The sequence below is a fragment of the Lagopus leucura genome, unplaced genomic scaffold (assembly GCF_019238085.1).
Source record: "Lagopus leucura isolate 7727_CA_CO unplaced genomic scaffold, USGS_WTPT01 Super-Scaffold_100009, whole genome shotgun sequence".
Lineage (NCBI taxonomy): Eukaryota > Metazoa > Chordata > Aves > Galliformes > Phasianidae > Lagopus > Lagopus leucura.
Window position 1 is genome coordinate 21,885,653 of NW_024962266.1, and position 22,870 is coordinate 21,908,522.

At 37.3% G+C, this 22,870-nt stretch overlaps 1 protein-coding gene across 2 annotated transcripts in view; it reads right to left on the reverse strand.

Moving 5' to 3' along the window:
• Positions 1 to 21,140, reverse strand: part of SPATA6 (spermatogenesis associated 6) — a 39,974-nt gene extending 18,834 nt beyond the window's left edge. Inside the window, exons 1-10 of one of the 2 annotated variants that reach the window (XM_042874076.1) lie at positions 21,045 to 21,140; positions 17,248 to 17,385; positions 15,687 to 15,735; positions 14,789 to 14,830; positions 13,383 to 13,507; positions 8,912 to 8,992; positions 6,085 to 6,363; positions 4,397 to 4,484; positions 2,861 to 2,901; positions 1,709 to 1,887 (exon numbers count right to left, since the gene is read on the reverse strand). In XM_042874076.1, coding sequence (XP_042730010.1) covers positions 1,709 to 1,887; positions 2,861 to 2,901; positions 4,397 to 4,484; positions 6,085 to 6,363; positions 8,912 to 8,992; positions 13,383 to 13,507; positions 14,789 to 14,830; positions 15,687 to 15,735; positions 17,248 to 17,385; positions 21,045 to 21,092 — 1,070 coding nt within the window. In that variant the 5' untranslated portion in view covers positions 21,093 to 21,140. The remainder of the gene's footprint in view (positions 1 to 1,708; positions 1,888 to 2,860; positions 2,902 to 4,396; positions 4,485 to 6,084; positions 6,364 to 8,911; positions 8,993 to 13,382; positions 13,508 to 14,788; positions 14,831 to 15,686; positions 15,736 to 17,247; positions 17,386 to 21,044) is intronic. The other variant, XM_042874077.1, reaches the window with a different exon arrangement.
• Between the last annotated feature and the right edge of the window lie 1,730 nt (positions 21,141 to 22,870).

Sequence of the window (22,870 nt, forward strand, 5' to 3'; positions counted from 1 at the left end):
CAGTGGCTCACAACACACAAGATTTCCTTGCTATCAATAGAAAAGACTTTGTCATCTTTGAATACAGTCATTAAATAAGCAAATTAAACAATCACCATTACAATCTCTTACCCAGACATAGTTAACTAGTGCACAATGTAAGAAGAGGAGATTGACCGCATGAGAGAATGTGGGGATGTAGACAAGATGATAAAAAGAAAAAACAACCAAGCAACACATTTTTTCCAAACCCAAACACATCCTGATTTTCACATAACAGCTCCCAGGAAATACTACTACACAGAAGAACAACCAAGCAAGTTTTCAAGCAGAGAAAGATGTTAAACCACCAACTTGATCTGAGTTCTAAAAAAATTCAATCCCCACCTGCCATCTGTCATTTTTCTTTTTAAAAGGAGAAAACTGAGATAGTTCTCCTTTTTTGGAGGAAAAATAAAGTATTAGAGTGTGCGTAGGCTACAAAACACACCCTTTGAGCACTCACTAAATGAGGTACCAATGGTAAGAAGGAGAAAAGAATCAGAAATGAGCGTGAACACGCTGTCAGAACACATACACAAGTATGGCTTTAGATAAATACTTCAGAATCAAGGGACAGGACATCAGTTTGATCCCAAGCATGTTCAAATTGTTTTAGGTACTTGGTTATTCAGGCCCAGATTTGCATACAACTTTTCTACCCCTAGAAAGTCATCTAGTAACCTATTAAGCCAAATGTATAGCAATACATTACAATACAATAGCAGGAACATCGTGTACCCAGGACACATTCTACTTAGCAGCAAGTAGGGAATACTCTCCTTGCAGGATTGGAGTGCATAAACATGAAAAAACTGCTTGTTGAAATTTCTTCTGTTTCACCCTCTCAAGACACTGGAACTTCTATGCTTGCTCTACATACTCACCTAAGGATTGAAATCCACCAAATTAGGGGATATTAATATTAGAGGACTAAATAAATAAATATATATATATTTATATATATTTATATATTTTATAAATATAAATAAATAAATATATTTATATATATATATTTTATAAATATAAATAAATAAATAAATATATATTTATAAATTTATATATATATTTATATATATATTTATATATATATATATATATATAGATATATCAGCTTAAAATAAAGCAGAAGGATCACCTCAGTCTGTAAATATACTAATTATATGAAAGTTGGCCCATGGACATTACTCAAACTAGTCACATATTTGACTACAGCACAACCAGAAGTACATACTTACAAACGCTATGGTGAAAAGGACAGAAGAAAAAAAGGTTTCCAAACAGCTCTAAAATATCCTGCTTAACATATATCTATATTTGTATTCCTGATAGCCTAATGCCCTCTGAAACATTAATTATTTACCCATTTAAGTTTTCCCTATTTAAGATTTGGTGGACACTGGGGACATGTAATCAGAAACGTTATTGTTTCAGGGGAGGTCAGCAAGAAAGAGGTCAAGGATCCTTTTCATTGCCATATTATTTGTATTGTATTCGTTAAGCAGAGAGGTGATGGCAAACACAGCTCCTGATAAAAATACAAAGTACAAGATAAAAAAATAGAAAATACAAGATAGTTGACAGGGAAAGATCTGTCTTTTCATCCGGTGTAAACTCCAAACACGAAACCTATGGTCATGCAAGTACTGTTAATGATTCCAGAATTTCACAAACAAGAACAAGTTATTACCTTTCCCTTAGAGAAGATCGATTTAGTACAGAACTTAGAGAATGCTTCTGAAATGCTGAAGGTGCTGAATGCACTAATGAACCGCCAGAATGGGCCAGCCTGTTGGGTGAACCAGAGATCACATCCTCACTACAAACATCAGAAGAATTGTCATGGTCTTTCCCATGAGTAGATCTTGCCTGTTAAAAACAACAAGAAAAAACACCAAACCTTGCTAAAATGTAATATGAATATCAAAAGGTAAGAGGTACAGTTTTCTTTTTTAAACCGAAGGGTTACAGGCTTTCCATACATGCAGGAATATCCACCTGCTGGGGAAGAACAAAGATCCCCATTGTACAAAAGGAGCCCTAGTTTGAACTAGGAAGTGCTCCCTGCTGGTATCTAACACTCTGTATTACAGCAAAGCCTGGTTTTCAGGCTATCATCTTATTCTGACTGCATAGTGTAAAGTCTCCCATGTCACAGGATCCTCAGAGATTCTGGGTGACGCCCAAGAGTCTACACCAATAAACCTCAGACCTCTCCTCAGTCTGGGACCCCTGCTCAGACTTATTTTTTTCATGACTTTTTCTTCCTCCAGGAAAAATTCTCATCTATCTCCTAGTCAATCTTAACTCTTTCATTTACTCCTTTCATAGCTCCTCTTAATCTGAAATACAGCATGCGGATGTCTCCATGGGTTACCCTGGTTTACAACAGAACAAGATAGAACCCTGACATTATCTTCAGATCCACTTTTTACAAAGTAGCTAAAATATTAACAGTTAAATGTGAAATGACAAAATAGTGGCTTGCCATTTGTACTTGAGCTACCTTTGTATAATATTCTGGAAAAAAGTTTGATCTCAGAATGACCAGGCAGATTTCTATAAATTACTTCTAAAGGCTCTTCTACAGTCTTACCACAAGCCTTAATGCCAAAGAGAAGTCCTTTACCTACAGGCATGGACACATCACAGAATATTGTTTCACATTTGTATTTCAAAATAAACCAACAGAGATAAACAGAGCTATATCAGATTTTAAACATCCTTTGTCTTGTTTTTGGTAGTGCAGTAGATAGTTACAAACGTACCTACACAGATCAAACCTCCTCACTCAGAGCTTTCCCCCAAAACTAGTTTCTAAACAGCACTACAGAGTACTCACTTTGGCTTTCTTGGGTCTGTAGCTGCCAAGAAGAGAAAGATCTGGAGAAAGAAAAAAATTGTATACTTCAAGAAATTCAAAAGAAAATTTGAATGCCCGGTTTTATAAAATCTTTTACAAAATAGCTTACTTCTTCTCCCAAACATTAATAAACCAAGTTATTATTACAGACTGTGAAATTCTAAACAGTCTTCCCAGTAATATTTTACTACCTTCAGATGAAAACAATGACCTCACGTTTTACTCAGTACAGTGTTAATAACATTAAATCAGGGCAAGTACAATCTTCTACATAGACAGAAGTAGTACATTTTGCTAAGCTATTACTTGTCTAAATCAATAAAAAGTAAAACTCTATAATCTCAAAAAAAATCTCATTTACATTACTCTACCTTCCCACACTTTCTGGAACAAGCTTCCCTACCGCCACCTCTTTCTCCTCTGATCACCTCCTTGCTCTTTCCCTCATCACTGGTTCATAAACACAAGTTATGAAGACCACAGAAGCAACAGTGGAGGAACTATTAAATCCACACCAGCTCAGGGTGTCCAACCACTGTCAATATGCACCTCACCCCAAAGGGAATGACAACTAATTATGTCTGCCTTCTTCATCAGTTGTATCAGTCTGCACTGAGCAGCCCTAAAAACAACCCATTATCATCTATCTGCACAAAAGCAAAACCAGACTAAATTGTACTGCAATCACAGGAACTTATGCTTTATGAAAATTAGAATTGAGCTCCAATACATAGAAACATGACTAGTAAACCATTTGGATGTTAGTTGTGAGGCAGGTTTCTCTCTCCTAGCCACTGGCTAGATACCATCAACTCCTTTGTAAGTACATAACGATACTAGATGATAATAGGTCTATTATATTACCTTGCTACAACAGATTGATACGCACAATCCCAACAAGAATGAGTAACCCTTTAATATCCTGCACTCAGTACTATTACAAGAAAAAAAGTAAGATTTAAATTTCTTGTCCCACACTCTTTATAAAATACTCAGTTACTGTTGCCAGTGAAAGTGGAAGGAGACACACGCAAGCATCCTGGATGCTCATTAACAACTGTAAGCCACAGATCCACTTAAAAAAAAAAAAGAAAAGCTGATATACACATTATTTATTTTTGAAGCAACAGAGCTCTTGAATTTCAAAATGATCAACATTCCAGGCATGACTAACACACCCACACCAACTGAGGTGCAGATTTGTTCCTCTATGCAACTAATCGAAACAGGTGGACTGGAACAGAGTGCCTGGACTCTGGTATTTTCTGCTCCTACTTTCCTATCATGTAGAACTACGTTCCAAGTTTCCCCGAGGTAAAGAAATATGCAAACCCACCTTTTGCAACAATAGGGTTATTCAGCGCTCTTATTCTTCCTACCAAAGAGGAGCAGGTTTTTCTCCAATAGAAATTGTTTCAAACCAAAACAAAAAAAAAAAACAAACACCTGACTAAACTACTGGAGGAAAAAAAAAAAAAAAAAAAAAAGCATTAAATAACAGTATTAAATACTGACCACGGGTTACCTTGGACCAAGCTTCCATTGTGCCTTCTTGGAGGGTACAGCGGGCATAAAGCTCAGTTCCAGGACTTGGTTGTTCTACCTGAAGCAAAACTACTGTTAAGAGGCGCAGTATCAGATGTTTTAAACTCTGTACATATTTTTAATTCCCTTCCCCGCCCCCCCGGCCCCCCCCATAAGACCACATCCAGTCCTTTCTAAAATCATTTATTCTTATTCAGATACTATTCAAAAATGTGTTCTTAATGTTTATATTATCAGCATTATCGCATATAAACAAAAAGAGTTCTAGAAAGGTCTAGAAAGGCCTGAATGTCATGCTGTTCAAAGGAATAAAAAAAGCAGACAGTTTCTCCTTCATCTATAACATCTTTTTGAAGATATCTTTTTAAAGACCATGTGATACCACATATTTATTCCAAACTGTTCAGACCTTACAAAGTGCTACTGTTCCTAGGTTTAAAAAAGTTACATTTTAACATAATTTAATTTTAATTGTCAATGTAGTACTGCCAAACCAAGACACCTCAGCAGTAAAGATGCTCTGAAAAGAGCATTCTCACTCTAGAAAGGCCATGATGCCAGGAAGGGATGCATTAAGAGACAAGAATCTTCCTTCCTGTACAAATATAACAGAGCAACTGAAATCAATAATCAGTATTTACAGATGTTGTAACTAAACTGTGAACTTCACCTATAGATCAAACACCAGAAAAAACTGATTAGCAGGAGATAAAAGAAAAATAACAGAGAAAGACAAATTGAAGGCTGATGAATAATTAATGGATTAATGAGACTAATTTGAATTTCTAGAAAAACATACCTACAAGTAGAAGAAAACTTTTGAAAGAATTTTAGAATTTGATAAGCTATTACTACTTGTACATAAACAAAAATGAAATAGTGTGACAGGCAAACTAATTAAATGCTAAGTTATCTCAGTAGCTGTGACAAATGTTCGAAATCGTAGAGAAATCGTGTCACAGCACAGAGTCAGAACAATTTTATCTTGGGCCCTACGCGTTCTCAGCAATATCCTTAAAAAAGAGGATGGCCAAATTGTAACAAAGCAATTTGCAAGAGAACACGTTCATCCAAGAGGCTGGGCAACCTGGACCTGCAAGAAAGCACTTACATGAAGCTTCTTCAAGTAACTACTTAATTTCAGAACAGTTTTTCCACATGCAGATTTTGTGTAAGTGCTAAATGCAGGCTGGTTATCAGCTGTAAGTCAAAGTATCAGAGACGTAGCTTTGAGTAAAGCAAGTGTTTCAAAGATCAGAGAATGCTAACAAAGTTGAAAGAGGCAGTGTGTGTGTTCTTAATGTGACTAGACACCTCTTCTTTAAAGTCTTATTCAGGATTTTTTAATACTAATATCAATTACTTCCAAGTTGAATTTATACAGCTATTATACTGTCTACCGTGCTGGAAAAAAAGAAATGGGGCCTCAGAGAATTTAACCAAGATATTCATGAAAGAATTTGATCTTTGTCTATTACTAACAGATAACATTAACTAAAATAAAATTCTTTTATATTTAAATAACTATGTGACAGACTGGAAAGGAGAGAAATTATTCATCTAAACTAACAGATGAATGAATTTTTGGAACAGCATTCAGTGGAAGAACAATGTTTGATCTCAGACTAAACTAGAAGCACTTTGTGGAGAATACAAACCCGTCTAACTACAAATGGAGGTTTATCAGTTTCTCTTCTGAATTTGTAAGGACCAAGGTTTAAGTGGGCAAGTCGTTGCCTGGCTTCTTCTGACAGCTCACACATTCGTCTTTTTGTGTATGGAGATGGAGACCGTGACTTGGAAGCTATGGTTGGCTGCTCATAGTTCTTTCTTGCTACACTGTGCCTGCTTTTCTCAGGTGAAAGCATGTTTTTCTTTGGTAACTTTGTTTGCAGTTTTCCATTTGGAGTTGAGTGATGTACCCAATTCAAATCATCCTAAAGTGAAAAAGAGAAATTATCTGCTTTGACAGCATGCAGAACAAAGACCACTGACAGTAACAGAAACAGGGAACTAATAATTTTAACAGAAATTGATGCTATGTGTCAGCTGAAATTCCTCTCAGAAGACTATAATCAGACAGCAATTTAAAAAGCAACAATGTATTTACCATTTTGTCAGAATCCAAAAGGAGGTTAAAACACACATTACCACGTGTTAGAAGTTAAGTGTCTAATACTTCACTCAATTAGTTTGCTCATTCCTTTAGCAAACAGAGACTGCAAAAAGAAAAAAAATTGGGGTTTCTATCAAGTTCATTTAACATAAACTTTATCAGCATTGGACATACAAAATTGGGCAGATTTTTCATCTGTTTAAAACTTCTAAAATACATATCTTAAAATTCTTCTCCATTCAGATCATTTAAAGTTGCCTAAAAGTCACAAGAAGTGTAATTGTACTCTGAAATCAATATTTTCTTGGAACACAGTCAATTTACTACTTGAATAGTGTGTCTTAATCAAGACTGTTTTGTATAATAACAAACAACAGCAAAAAAAAAACAAAATAAAAAAAAAACAAAAAAAACAAAAAAAAAAAACAAACAACCAGACCATCTTCCCAAGATTATCTTGAATCAGGTCAGTACTTTTGCAAAAGAAGAGAAATAGCTGTTTATTTGTATTGCTGCCAGTTTACATCCAAAGCGTGTATTTTTTCAGCCAAAATTTACAAAAATCACACCGTTTTCTAATACTGCTTCAGAAGTTTATCTCCAAGTTGATGCTGCTTTTAAAATACTCACATTTAACTGAATGGAGGAAAGTTGGGAAACAATCACCCTCACCAGCTCCCTGTGCACAGTACAGTACATGAGTATTTTGTTTGCTTGCTTGTTTTCCACTGGAAAGCCTACTTAACAATTCAGATTAGCTCCTATTCCAAACAATTATCAAATTTGCAGTGACCACTTCAAAAGACTGCAAAACTCACTCCAACACTGAAGTTTTATTTGAAATACATTATCATTCCTTTGCAATTCTTGGCATTAAATGTACATGTAATTACTCTGGAAGCATTATAGGTCAAGAAATTCTAGATTATACAATTCTTATCAGACTACTAAAGTCAGTGGCATATGGATAATTAGGCTTTTAAGCCAAATTTTGCCCAAATTCCCATGTTACAGAAGCTCAAAAATAAAAGCATGGCAAGATTTTGGTTTTCCAATTAGCAATTACTTTTCAAGCTTAAGGAAGTTGACATTATTCTTAAATACGAATGTTGCATGCATTATTTTACTTCAGGAGAACCTAGGAAAAAAATGCCCAGCTTACCTTTGTGTCTTCCCTTCCATATATAACAATGAAAACAAGATGAAGTTGAGTGTTTTGTACTAGCATAGCGTGAATCTGGCATCACAAACACAGTTCACATTGCTTTCTTTTGCTTGTACTTGCACTTATGCAGCTGGTAGTGAGCCACAGTGTGAAACTGTCCCAAACAAAAAAGAATCTAACTCTAAGAATAATTTCAACTTTAACAGAAGACTACATTTTTTCCTGGCTTAAACTAGTTGTAAAATTAAATCCTTGCTGTAGTCCATGAAAATTTAATGGAAATTTTGTAACATATTAAATACTTCTAAGGTCATTCTTTAGTTTCAAATCAAGCTGCTTTTACTGAAGTCCCCTTCAATGAGTTTATTTTTTTCTATCAGCACTAATTTTCTTTTTTTTTTTTTCAATAAAGAAATTCTTCAAGTGTCTCAGTAATATATTTTGCTAAAATTGAATTTTCTCAGTGAATTAATGAACAATACCATGAATGGATCAGTCACCTCATCCTTTTTGCACACATACCTTCTTAACAATTCCATTTGAGTGATGCTGCACCATTTGCAATAAACCAGAGAAGGAGGAGCGTGTAAGAGTAACTTTGTGTGACAGTCTGTCCCAGGAAGATATGACACAAACCAGTGAGATCTGAGAAAAGTGATACAAACTGAACTAATGCATCAGAGAGGGTATTTCTCCCCACTCTTTTCAGCTACTACTTCTTTAACTTTACTCACCGAAGAAGCAGCGTTTCCAGATTAACATTAGTGATAGGTTTTGCAACAGAAATCTTCGTTTTGATTGCTACTGACATCGTTATGGAAAACAATTTATTGGTTTGTTTTTGACTTTCTTTGACTTCACTAAGTTTCATTGTCCCGCCTTAATTCTAAGTGCCAGTACCAAACAGTGAACCTTCCCACTGCAATACACCAGGGATTAACACTTCAGCTGATCACAGAAAATAGCAGGTGATAATTGTTTCAGATTCAAGGAACTCTCAGCATTTACTGTCATGCACCAGACCCACTCTTTACTCATACTCGATTAAAAACTTAATCGAGTTGTCAAGCACCCGTGACAACTGCTTTAACCACAACAAAAGAATGAGGAAAGTTTGAAGTGAGCAGCATATGCAAAAAATTGAAACAAAGCGTATCAATATTAAATCTAGAAATTAAATTGCAAACAATTAAATTATGCTAACCTGTACGTGACTCCTTCCTGAGCTTAACAGACTTTCAGTAATAAGGGAGGTCGTAGAAAATCTCAATTTTGGTGCTATTCCCTAGAAGAGAGACAATAATTGAACATCAAGCCCCAACTCAAGATAAAGGGTATCAGAGAAGTAAATGTCACCTAATGTAACAAACCATCCCTAATTTCCAGCCATTTCCTTTGTTAATTTCAGCCTTTAATAAAGATAATTAGAACAGACAGAACAGCAATGGTAAATGTCAAGATGCTAACATTTGCATTTCTGACAATTCAATTACAGATGATTATATTGCTTTCGTACAACAATTAAGGTCTGACTTTCATTTCAATACATTTCTTAGTCAAAAGCAATTTTAAAGATTTTTCATGCCATGCTGTATAGCATCAATAAAAATTCCAGTCATGATATGGAAGTTCCAATAATGCTAACTTCAGAAATTTATTTACAGTCTCAATTGTGTCACCTTTTTGTAAGAATATTTTGAAAATCCATCAATTACACTGCAAATAGCTATTCACTTGTAACAGTGTCATCAGGAGTCCCCTTTGTTCTGTAACTCCCAGAGCAACATCTGATTCCCATGGATTGTCTCCTATAATCTGTTTCTTTTCAATGACCTCTTAAGCACATGGCTGGCAAGAGCCAGGCCTAGTTTGACTAGAGGAGTCTAGTTTGACTAGGATCTGGAGGCAGTGGAATTCAGCTGGTCCATGTTTAATAATGAAGTGGCAGGCCCCTGCATCTCTGAGACAGACCACAGACAAGTGAGAATAATCTAAGAGCATCTACCACAGCTCTATAGAAGCAAATAGGGATTCAAGTGTCCCTAGAACTTCCTACTCTCCTTTCAACACAGAGAGCTTGCTGTACAGCCCCAGGCATCTGTATGCAAAGGCGTTTGTACAACTGAACACAAAATTACTGTGAACCAAAAAGGAGCTCATCATTTTGTGATCCTGCCCCACAGCTGAGAATTAGCAGGAACTTCATGAGTGAAGGTTACTGCTGAACCAAAGGATTTCCCTACCACCTGCCTAAACACACACTCATTTCCCACAAGGGCATACGATCCAGACCCAGGTTAGATTATGAAAATGAAATGACAAAAATGCCAAGAAAGCTCAGTTAAGCAATTAGTAAGAGTCTGGCATTCAATCAAGTCAAGTTATGGCATATAAAAAGATTTTCGAGCTGACCATCTTTAATCAACTCGGTTTTATTACTAATGAATTGTCAAGTGCTATCAACAATTTAAAAAAGGATGCACCAGAATTAGCAAGTCTATAAAAAGCAGAGCTCTTACAGAGAACGAAAACAGAGTTGTTACATGCCTACAGATAAAAATCATGTAAGACCACAGTTCTTCAGATAAAAGGTTCATGGAGAGCACATATAGGACAGCACTTGCATACACAGGAGTGGGTATATCATGAGTAACTTATAGATCAACAGAAAAAAGGAGTTTTCCCTTTTATATTCGTATATAATGCTATATATTCTATATAGCATTATGTAAAGACCATTCTATAGCTCTAAACACTTTCTATAAATGAAAATCCAGTTAGAAAGTTTTGTGGGTCTATTTTCCTGCCACTGTGTTAGCGGTGTCAGTGGAAGACTTGTTAGTACTCTTGTAGCAGTCATTGACCAGATACAACACAGATATACTATCACCTTCTTCATAGGAAAACTGTTAAGGTAGTTCATATTCACTGGAAACCAAGTTAAAAAAAACAAATCTAATATGTGCTTTTAAGAAGCATGAGAATATATCAAAGCTTAAAAAGCGTATGTACATAACAGAACATCTTCTGTTGGTATGCTAATGAAAGACAACAAAACTGAAAAGAATATGTTTTAAGTAAAGTAGTAAATAGTGTATGAAGGTGGGGAGTGGAGATAAGAATGTCTGTCAGAAGTCACCACCAGTTGAGGTTTAAACATATTCTGAAAGACAAGGGCTGCAGAGAAACACAGAAGAGCCAGCAAAAGCCTCAGCTGGGCAGCACTGGACCAGGAGAGATAACTTGAGGCATATCTGGTACGCATATTGTGTTTGTAAGCTTCAGAAGACATTTAGCCAGAGACATTATCAGCCAAGTGCCAGATTTCTGGAGGAGTCCTGATCGTCTCAACTTGGGATTCCTTCCAACTGGCAGATTAGCAGTGTTCATCAGACACTGCTTGTCACTGCCTATCTGAACTCCACAACTGTAACCTCGCTGTTGCTACTTTTACTTTTTTATTAAAAGACAGTTATTAGGAATCGAAGTGCCAGAGAAGCATAGCTGTCAGTCTAAAATACTCAACATCTCAGCTAACCATAAATAACTTTCTGTATAGGAATAACTCAGCTTGAATAGAACACGAATAATGTGAGTGATTTTTGTCCGCAGGACCTTGTTTAACACTTGGCCTTTTGTTTAGTGTTTACACTCAGTGCTTGGTGCTGACAGGAGACACTTGCCAGTACAGCTTAAGGAACATCAGAAGATGGAGGCACTGGAGATACAAATCCTCTCATTGCAATCCCATTTTGCAACCAAAGAGAGGAGCCACAGGTAGCTATTTGAGAGACTTCCTCCAATTGCTTCAAACACAGCTTCGTTACTACTCCTGAAAATGGGGTCAGTATGCCAAAATCCTCTCTTGGAGCTGTTCTGATTTTCTGTGATGGAGATGCAATAGAGTATAACTGATGCTTCTGCAGCCCTCATTTCAGGGCAGAGACGTATTTCATTTACACTGCTCCTGAGGACAAGGAAGGACATTTCTGTCTATCATCAGTCAACATTTAAAAGCTACCACAGTGTCATCATTCAGTTACACATTCAAATGACTCTGAGCCCATCTGCTCACAGCTCACAACCTATGACACCTTATTTTGCTAGAGAATAATTTTTTTTCTATTAAATAACTTAATCCAGCAAACAAAAACAATGCACAAACTTCTCTACGTATTTCCCTCAGTGATTCACAACACCAGAACAACTGTATTTGTGGCTGTATTGAGAACTCTGTATTTAAGGTTGTTTTTGTAGCATGGTTTTGCTGATGAACGTATTTTTAAATAGTTAGTTCCCTGATCTAGTGCATAGTGTGTTTGCACTCAGAGAAAATGATGAAGTGATGGGAAAAGAACGAACAGCAGGATGCCAGGATGCAGTATTGTAACTGAAGGCTGGATACAAAACTACAGCAACTTAAAAGCTTTATAAATGGAGACTGTTGTGGCTCCCTCCCTCCCTTTAGCCACTGAAAATATTCATAGGACAAGTTTGATATATCAAAGAGATGCCATGACAAAAAAATGTCTTTTTCTTTACAGTTTAGGGACAGTTTAAGCTGCTGCAGAACAGTACACTTTGTATCACAAAATCACAGCTTTAATTCACTGAAATGTAGCACAGCATTAGACACCAAATTAGCACTTCTAATTGCAAGTGACAGGGCAATTTCCAGGTTGCCCTTGCAGGGGAAAGATTATACCAGCTAAATGATACCAGTGACCTTTAATCAGCCTTCCACCCACCCCAACAAAGTGTTTTTTAATCCAATCACAACAGATAGGGCAACTGAGTCCTAATTCAAACGTTCTGTCACTTCACTAGTACAACTTAAATTCCAAAACACATTCCCTATGCCAATAGCAACATCCTCAAAGTGCCTTTCTGAGGTATTCCACTGACATCGAAGATCCAACAGTCCTAAACTCTCTGATAGGGTAGTGAGATGAATTCATTTCTACTCAATGTGTACTCGAGCCCATATCTCCAAAAAATTAACATTAATCCATTGCACTTATTCTGCCAATTAGTTGTCATTTATCATAGTTTTTATAAAATTGTAGAAAAGGCAGTTATTAAGAGAGCACGAATAGGCTGAACAGATCTTTAAGAACAGGCTTTGTAACTGAAAAGCAATCACATAGCACTAAGCTAAATTTCAGTCACTGTTTTTGGTGGTGACTTTGGACCTCAGAGAGGCCCACAGAACAGATGCCATAGAATTGTACACATCTGTAGTGACTGTCAGTCTTGAGCACTACAATAAATGAAAACAAAACGCTAAAAAGGGAAATTAGAGAAGTGGGTTACACGGTTTTTTTGTTGAGAATTGTGAATTTGACACAAAATCTCCCTCTTGAACTACCATCTGCATCATGGATTAAATTGAAATAGAGACGTCGTAGAATCACATGCAAACCACATGGCATGGAAATTAACTTCTTCACATTAAGCACTTTAATGAAGCATTTTCAAAAAAAAAAAAAAAACCCAAACACAGAAATACCTTCACTGAAGGTGCAACTGTGAATTTGTACATTCAACACCTGAACTGGCAAAATCTGTCAGAATAAATCACTTTTCCTTTTGAAGTAGTTCAAAATGAACTACTTCATTGATGTGTTCACTGAAACACATTACACCTTAAACACAACCTAAAGACATTCACTCACAGTAAAATAAGAAGATCTCTTCATTAAAATCTCACGATCTGCACCGTGCTGCCGACAGGTAAGCTTAGGGTCAGGGAACAGGAAATCTCTTGTATTTTCTTCATAAGTAGCAAGAATTTCTCCAACTAAAAAGAAAACACACACCGTAATTAGGAATTTGAATTATCAGCAAGGCTCTATAACTCGTATCACAGTAGGGAATAACATCATCAAGCAGCAGAAATATTCAGACACTGGCCTAAAAGCATGGTTTGCTTATTTAAGAAGTATGCAGAGAATAGCTGAGGCAATCTTCATTAGGAGCCACAGGAATTTCCTCAAGGTAATCCCTTCCGTAGCTTCCTCCTTCTTTACTTCCCATGACACAGAAGAAACCAGCAGTTTTTAGCCAATACATCATGAAAAACTGTCTTATAACACAGAACACGGATGCTTCGTAAATAGCAAATTGTTATCAGAAAGAAACGCAAGCAACATCAAAATTAGTACGATTCTTCAAGTACTGTGGTCTGCTACTTTCTTTTAAAATATTTTCTTTAGGGGTAACCCATGAAAGCATGTTTCTATTAAAAAAATAAAGTTTAAGTTGTGCTATTACAGTTATTTTGTCAGCTTCCTCTGGGATGTACCACAGGTACCTCTGAGCCCTGAAATTACTGAAGTCAGAATCTTCCCCGCCCCACCCCCAAAAATAAAAGTCCACACTCAGTACATTTTCTTGGATAAATAAGTCCAGTGAATCACTTGGGGGAATCAATTGTTTCTTTGAAACAACTAAAGGCGAGCAACAGAGAGTGCTTTGAATACTAGTTTCCAAACGAGTTCTCTTTCAAACTTGACTTTATTTCCAATAAAGTACAGACTTACATTATTCATGGGAACACTTGAATTTCATTAAAATAGATTTTTATAATCACACAAACCAATAACAAAAGTATGACAAATTGCTATTTATTATTGTCACCTATCCCAAGCGATCTGTAATACTTATAGTGAAGATAAGAGTTTTCCCAGTGGTCACCATTAAAACAGAAGGGAAAAAAAATAGAAGTGCCAGTCTGAGAACAAGATGATACACTCTGAATTTCACAGACAGACACTCTGCAAGTGAATTGTGATGCAGTTAACAAGTGATGTGCTGGATGATTTCAGGGTTTTTTTAATTACTTTTTATTTTTTTAAATCTTATCACTTTCTGACACGGTAAGTTTTGATATTCAGTTGCTATTCTATTTCAAGAATGAGATCCTCCTGATCTATTAACATTTTATATTCAGAGAACTATTTGTTGAAATGCTTCCTATTTTGTTTTTGTGTTGGAAAAAGTGATTGTGCTGTAATGGGCAATGTCCTCATGGAAATTCACCTATTAAACTGCATAATTTATGAAGAGACTGATACAATACCTGGAGGAACGAGCTGTATTAGTTCAAGTACTGCTGTGTCAACTAGAAAGGAAGAAAAGTTTCTTTGTAAGTTAAAAAAACTAAAATGAGATGTTACTTAAAGAAATAAATGCGCGCTGATTGATAGTGCTGTACACAGTGACACCAACAATAAGGGCAAATAAAAGCTTGCCTAATCCTGGGGAAAAGAACAACTACAGATGAACACAATGGCATTAGCAGTATACAAAAGGCAACCCTTCCACTAAGAATTTGTTAAGTTCCAGCTGTTTATAAGTTTGTCTTTGGAAACATCTTGTAAAGAAGATTATGCAAGCTTAACCACTTTTCCAGATACCTCCCTGCATTAGGGAGCATGCTCCTGCAGTTCGCACGCAGGGCTGGTGCTGCCTCACTAAAAGTCATTGTGCTCCAGATGTGGTAAGACTGCTTACTGTAGGCACATATCATTTTCTTAACTATGTACATCCACACATACAGACGTTTTGTGTGAAATTAAGAAGTTTCACTTGAAATTAATCAAATAAGCAGTCAGACAGAGGAAACTATTCTCTCTCTGGATAAGCAGTTGGATGTCCTGCTAATTAGGATGTTTTGCATTCTAAAGCATACAGCATACATTCTAGAGGCATTTTCTTAGTTAACAGCATTTTGGAGAAGTTGGTACTATCCCAAAGACAGCAAGAAACTTATGCCTGTACTGATAACAAACCTATGCTAAAGTCCTAACTTATTTAGTATGTAATGCACATTTGTTATCCACTAACTTTTCAGAGGACAGGCTCCAGATAGAAAAAAAATAATTGTAACATTATTGAAATCTCCAAAACATCTTTAAAGCCTATATGCATATAACATTAATGCACACAACACAATACGCATAAAAAGCAGAACCTACCTTCTAGCAACTCCACAAGGTCTCCAGGATCAACTATATTAGCAAATGTCTGGAAAGTAAACAAATATTTAAAAAAAATAATGGCATAGACAAAGTCATCTCATATCTCTGAGGGAAGAAGGAAAAAAACCTAAAAAAATCAATATTCTTCCTTGCTTCAGATGGTTGTCAGGAGTTCTATCCCTCTTGGAAAAAAAGAAAGGAAGCTGGAATTATCATTTGACACACGATCATATTCACTGAAAGCCAGCAGTTCTTGTCGGTTGCTTTCTAGCCATTTTAGGATTACCTGCCCTAATTTAAATTAGGAGCTATTGTGAAGAGCCAAAGACACAGAAGAAAGTATTGTCTGAGAAAATTTTAGGACAGAGAGATAAATTACAGAATACACCAGATGTCTGATAGATGAAGAATATGTTCTTTAATGTTAGTTACACTTTAAGCTTAACTTATTCATGTACAGAGTACTGTTCAATTTTTATTTTTTATTTTTATCCCATGGCAATAGATGGCAAGGAACTGGGCAGGAATTCCTGCAAAAACATTCCAATGGATATTAAGCACATAATGGACTTCCCTGTAATTCTGCACAAAGTGTGGAGTGGTATAAATCACTTTGCTGATTGAAAATACCAAAGCACTGTTCACCACAAGTGCTTAGATCCATTCAACAGCAATTTGTAAGAAAATAGTTACTACTTCAGCTTTCTCTTTAAGCTTTTTTCTAAGCAAGTAAATTCCAGTGTTCTGGAATTCCCCTAAATTAGAACAAAACCAGCATTCAGTACATTCCCCTTAAATAGACTGTGGGATGTTTGCCTTTAATTAAATACTGTGTTCTTTTTTATTTTTTCCATTCTTCAGTGGTTGGTAAAAATATCACTGTTTTTACATTACCTACATAACAAGAGTATCACTGATGTTTACTCAGTCTAGATTTGAAAGTGCAGGGGGATGCTTAAAGGAAAAGAACTAGAAAGGGCAAAGTATTATTATTCACAGGTAGTCAAGGAACCAGATCATATCTGTATGATTCTGTGTTTCATTACCCCTGTGGTACTAATAATGAAGCTAGCAGGGACTCAGAATATGTGATAAACAACTATAAATTAAAAGGCCAGAATACTAACTTGGGAATTCCGGTGACAAACCATGAATAAATCTCAAAAGGAAAATGATGTCACCAAAAGGGTTTCAGCTGCTATCCCATCTTTCCACTGATTAAGCTGACTCTCCCACATCCCATAGTTTTTGTGTTACATTTTTAAAACAATATTATTTAGTTTTTTTCCAAACTAAGAAAATAGATACTGAAAAAGGACAGTTCCTAAAAGAATGAATAAACACCTAAAAAAAATATATAATCTTCAGCATGTGTATTTCTTGAGACACTGTGTGGATAATACAGTTGCACACCTCTGTTGTGCCAAAAAAATGCAGGAGCTATATAATATTGCACTGACCTCTGTGTGATTACTTGCACATCAGCGTTCTACGACGAGCTTTTGTGTGTATGGGATATGTTTTATTTGCCATGTATCAGCATTTGACGTTATCTTACCTTTTCAAATACTAGTTTTTCTTGAAAGAAAAGTGGAAATGCTGCAGGGACACACCGAGTTTTTTTGTATTGCCCAAGTATAGAGACACTGAGATAGAGCTCCTCTTTGTCTTTCAACAGCACTCCAGGGCAAGTTATCTGTAAGAGGAACACATTCATTAAACAAACTGAACTTCAGTTAAAGTAGTAATGGCTGTTTTCAGGATAAAAATGAAATGGTCAAAGCTGAAACGGTTGATTGCTGAGAGTCAGAGTGGAAACATTTCTTTTCTAAAGGAGTTCTATTTGTACAGAATGACAAGGAAAATTTGTCACCACCTTAAAATAATCAAGAGCAGGTTTACTTACAGTGGGAACATGTTCCACTGTCTTAAACCAAACCTAGAAGTGGTATCATGATCTTAGAACTGTATAATGAATGCACAGAGCATCTATAAGTTAATTAAGGGTCACATCATGTTCAGAAGGATAGACATCTAGAACAAAGCTTACATGATGCAAAGATACAAAAAAAAATATCCAAATGTAGGCTACACAATGAGTGAATGAAGCTGGTAGATGTATATGCTTCAATTCCCATACTCTGTTCAGTCACCAAAACAGAAAAGCTTATTTGCAAATATCACAATTGAATTAACATTACATTTTAATGTGCAAATGAGGAAAAAGTAAATGTTTTGCTCCTATGGGAGGAATATCGCACAAGTTGTTATAGGAGAATTTTGGCCACTCAGGAGCATATTCAAGACAGTAAAGACCTCCCATTGGGCTCCAGATACTGCCACAAATCTCTCAACTTCCTCTGGCCAATTCTTACTCATCGAGTGAGAAGTTAGTAAGCTTTCAAAGCTCTGATGAACATCACATATTCTTAACTGTGTTTCGATTGCAACAATGTACACAAATCACTGTTAGCTATTTTCTCCAAGCCACATGGTTTTACTCTATTACCCATCCAGATAACTGTCACCTTTCACTTCATTTCTACTGCTCACTTTTTATAGCAGTATAATAAATATGAGGTTGTCTCTTCTAACATAAGGTTGCTGCAGAAAGCGTTCAGACTTTCAATTGCAAGGTACAAAGACAAAGGAGCACAGTGACAGGAATTGAAATAAGTGCTTTGCTTACAGTCCCTTACTCCCAAATGAACATTTTACTTGAGAAATTCTTGCTGAAGCTAAAACAAAATTAAATAAACAGCAGAACAACAGCCTCAAGTGAAAGAAAATAACAGAAACCAATGTGTTAGAGATTAACTATAGCTACAGTCTAAGCTTAAAAAAATTAAGATGTTTCTACTCATAAGTACGCTAGAAAACAACAAAAGAAAGTTTCCTCTCCATGCAAGTTAGGACTTCAAAACTGCAAAAGAGTACCAGAATAATGGATATTCTGACTGAAATAGACTACCAATCATTAAACAGCTTCATGATAGTGGCTGCAAGTGCTAAGAGGAGTGAGTAAAACAGAGAGATTTCATCCAGAAAGGAAAGATTCCCCCCAGACCACACTAAAACTCCTATTAGCTTGGCTGGGACTTCTCCTTTTAAATTTATGATTCTTCTTAACCAGGGCTTTGCACCCTGCAGAAGGCAACTGGAAGAAAAGAGAAACATTTGAACACATCAGGCATAGCAAAACTGCAAGCAACAGTTAGGAGAGATGTATTCTGGTCAACCTATTAGAAGTAAGATTGTACAGATCAGCACGTGCAGTGTGCTGCTTATCTACAATGTTGTAGAAGCACAATTCATTGTCTGGGCTGGAACACCAAGTCTACATGTTCACTTAACTTCAAATTAGCCCCCCCAAAAAAACAAAAAACAAATGTACATGTATATCCACAGTTCATTAAGTGTGTTAGGTAATATACGCTGCACAGAGCTGCAGAACACTGAAGAGACAAACTGAAGTCCTTAACTGATCGCAAACCTTTCAGGCAGGATGAGGGACCATTTTAAAAATGGTGAAAGTATAACAATTTTCTAACAATTTACTGTTCTTACAACCAACCAGGGGGGCTATTGAAGAGAAACAGCTGTTACCATGCGCAGTTCCAGAAGCATGAAAACGTGCCATCCTTAGTGTTGGGACACCACAAACTGCCATAATGAAATCACTGAATTCACCTCATGGGAAGGAACTGAATTCTACTGTTCCAACACCTGATATAGTATTTATTTTCTTTTCCCCCTTCTGTACTCAATACTCAAATTATACCATGTATACACAACCAATGAGAAAGGCTGGCCCTCAAAAAAAATCCCTTTAGTAGCCCATCGCTACCAAACAGAAAGTGTACTGCACGAAGGGCAATGGACAGCATTAACTCCTGTGGAGTGCAAGCTTACATAAAGAATAGCCCTTTGGACTCAGAGTTACAAAAATAATCTTCTCAATATAAAGAGATGACATTTTAGTCTTCTTACCTGACAGTAATCCACAATGCTATTAATTCATCTTGGTGCTTAAAGCTTTACATACTTCACTGCCACGTTTGTGAATTCTCCAAGTAGTGGTGACATGAAGAATAATGTGAATTTCATTCTGCTGCTACATGAGCAATCCAAATGCCAGCAGCAGAGGTAGGAACCAAAATTAGTCTCAGAAAACAAATAACAGTGAAAGCTCAGTCTGAGCAATCATGAATTATTCAATTTAAACTAATGGCAGGGTAAACCAAATATGGTCTTAAACTAAGGTTTTCAATTTTAGAAGAGCAGCCTTTCAGAAATGAAGAAGACTGCCTATGAAATAAACCAAAGGACTCATGCATTCCAGATAGGAAAAGGCCTTGGAACTTAGATTAAGTCAAAAGGAACAAAACCAAACTGGAACACGTATCCTAAAGCAAGAGAAAAATCAAATATGACAGAATTTCTGACACAGGTCAACAGGTTTCCACGAGGCTTCAGAAACATGCAGAGCGTTGAAAAAGAACCAGAAATTGAGAAAAGAAGGGCAACACTGCCTGACTGAAAAATAACAACTGTGAGGCGGTTCTGAGGCAGAAAAAGAGACCTGAGCAACTACACTTCATCAACTAGAATATTAAATATGAAATAAAAAGTCTATGGAGGCAAGTACGAGAAGGAAAAAAGCCCAGTAGCATGTGTTTAATAAAAAGAAGATCAGGCAAGCAAAACTCAATGTTCTCTGGGCAAAGGATATCTAGCTTTATCTGGGCATCAATAATGTCACATGCTGCCACGACAGATATTGCTACCTATGATGCAAAGAAGGAAGTTAGCAAGAAAGTTCTACGGTAATATAGAACTGGCCAAAGGACAGCATCAGCAAAATGAGAGCATCAATTAAGGGTTGCTATTAAAAATGCTCATCTATATATGATGGAATCCATATCTTTAAACAATTTTATTGATTCCGGCACAAGAAGTCAAGGAACACTCTTGAAAATCCTCAATAAAAATTCAGAAATCACAGGTCATGAGAAAGACACAGAAAAAACAGCAATAAGAACTGAGACAGACCCACAGACCTACTGTGTATAATACTCTGGTTTTACTAGAGGATCTCTGTGTTAAACAACAGCCTGGCTGCAGTGCAGCTGTGAAGGGACTAACGTTAAGATACAAAGGATGAATTGCGGGCTGCTTTTTTTTTTTTTTTTTTCTTCCTTCCTCTCCCCCCTGACATCACCTACGGTAACTGTGAGACCCTATTTGCAATGCCAAACTCAATTCTAACCCTGATCAATGCAAACTCCTTCCGGAAGGAACAAGAGTGGCTTTCCTGCGCGGGCAGGCCGGAGGAGTCGCGGCCCGGGCACTCACCGAGCGGATCTCCAGCTGCAGGACGCAGCGCAGCACCTTTCGCGGCATGGAGCGGCCAGGCCGGGCCGGGGGTGACGGCTTCCGACCCGATCCCGAGCCGCGGGCCGGACGCCGTTGTCACGGCAACCACCACGCTTCCGCCTTTCTCTGCGCATGCGCACAACGCCTGCGGACAGGGCCCGGGTGCTGAGGGAGTAGCCTTCGGGGCGGTGCGCAGTGACGTCACTCCCACAATGCCCCGCTCCTCATCCCCTTCCCGCTGGGCCTTGCGCCTCCCTTCATTTTTGTTTATTTTTTCCTCTTTTTTTTCCCCTCTTGTTAATTTTGGGTGCGTCCTCGGGTTTCCCTGACATCCCGGTTTTGGCCCCCTGGACTTACTGAGCAGCTGTCTCAGTGTGCCCGTTGTCATGTATTGCACCAACACAGTGACTTCTATCTGCAGTCTCAGACTGGGAGGAGTTCAAGCCTTCACATATTTCCAAATTCATGAAAGCAGCTAAAGAGAGTAGAGGCAGCTCAGCGTGCCAATAACTGCTTCCAAAAGAGGGCAGTGGCACAAATGTATCCCACAAGTGTTTTAATTCCACATTTTCACAGACTGGCTATTAGCGCTGTAGCAGCTGGACAGATTAGTGCAACAGGAAAGGCCTTACAACAAAGGTGTGAGGAAGGAAGGACCAGCAGGGTGCTACAAGGGAAGGGAAGAAAATTGCTCACCCATATCAGAAGATTCCAGGTCCACAGGGGAAAGCTTCAACAAGGAGCGATCTCCAAAAAGAGATCATTCCCCCATCACAGTCAGCCCTTAAATGAGGTCTAGGAGAGATGCAGCCAGGTTCCACGTCTTCTGGTCACACAGCTGGATTGCCTTCACCTGTGTTTCCAGGGCTGACCCGGTCCTTTCCCCAGATGCTCAATCAGCAGCTCAGGCTGTGACTCAACAGTTCCCATACAAGCACTATGTGATTGGGAAAGAATCACCATTCTTAGTGTGTTTTGGTTTTTAATTAATACTATATGCATATATTAAAGACATCAGAACAGTCAACAGTGGTTTCAGTTATTCCTAGAGATATATTCCTAGATTTCAGTCTGTTACAATAAAACTGGAAATGTGGGCTTTCTGTCTATTTTGTCGATTACTATAATAGCTGTGAGCCTTTTTTGGTTTGTGGTTTTTGTTCAAGCAAAGGCAGGATTCTGCTATTGGGGACTGGAAGAAAAACAACCTCGTTTGAGACTTGCACACCTCTAATACCTACATCAAAGAGGGGTTTACATTTGGATAAGAATATTTTACATGCATTATCAGTCTCAAGCTTATGAATGGCTTTCCACAATTAATAAGAAGGAAATTCTCAAAGGTCCATAGCTTCATATGTCAAAACGGTTTACTACATATTTTCAGATGCCTTTCATATAGAATTATAGAAACATGAAGGTTGAAAAGACCTCTAAGATCATCCAGTTCAACCCCAGTCCATCCCCACCATGTCCACTAACTATGTCCCTCAGTCCATGTCTCCACAGTTCTTGGACACCTTCAGGGACGTGACTCCACCACCTCCCTGGGCAGTTTGTGCCAGTACATCACCAATACACACACTTTTTGGAGGGATAAATAATGTGTTAAAGATTGTGAGGTATGAGATTTTATAAGTGTGGCCATATAAGACTAGAAGACAGATAAATGCTGAAGTAAAAAATGGCATCATGTCTGTGATGAAAATTCAACATCTATGTGCAGTGACCTGGAACAGAAATGCTTTATAACCCTGGGAAAAGGAGCACAAGGCAAGGCAGAAAGTAAGTTTCAGTCTTTCTCT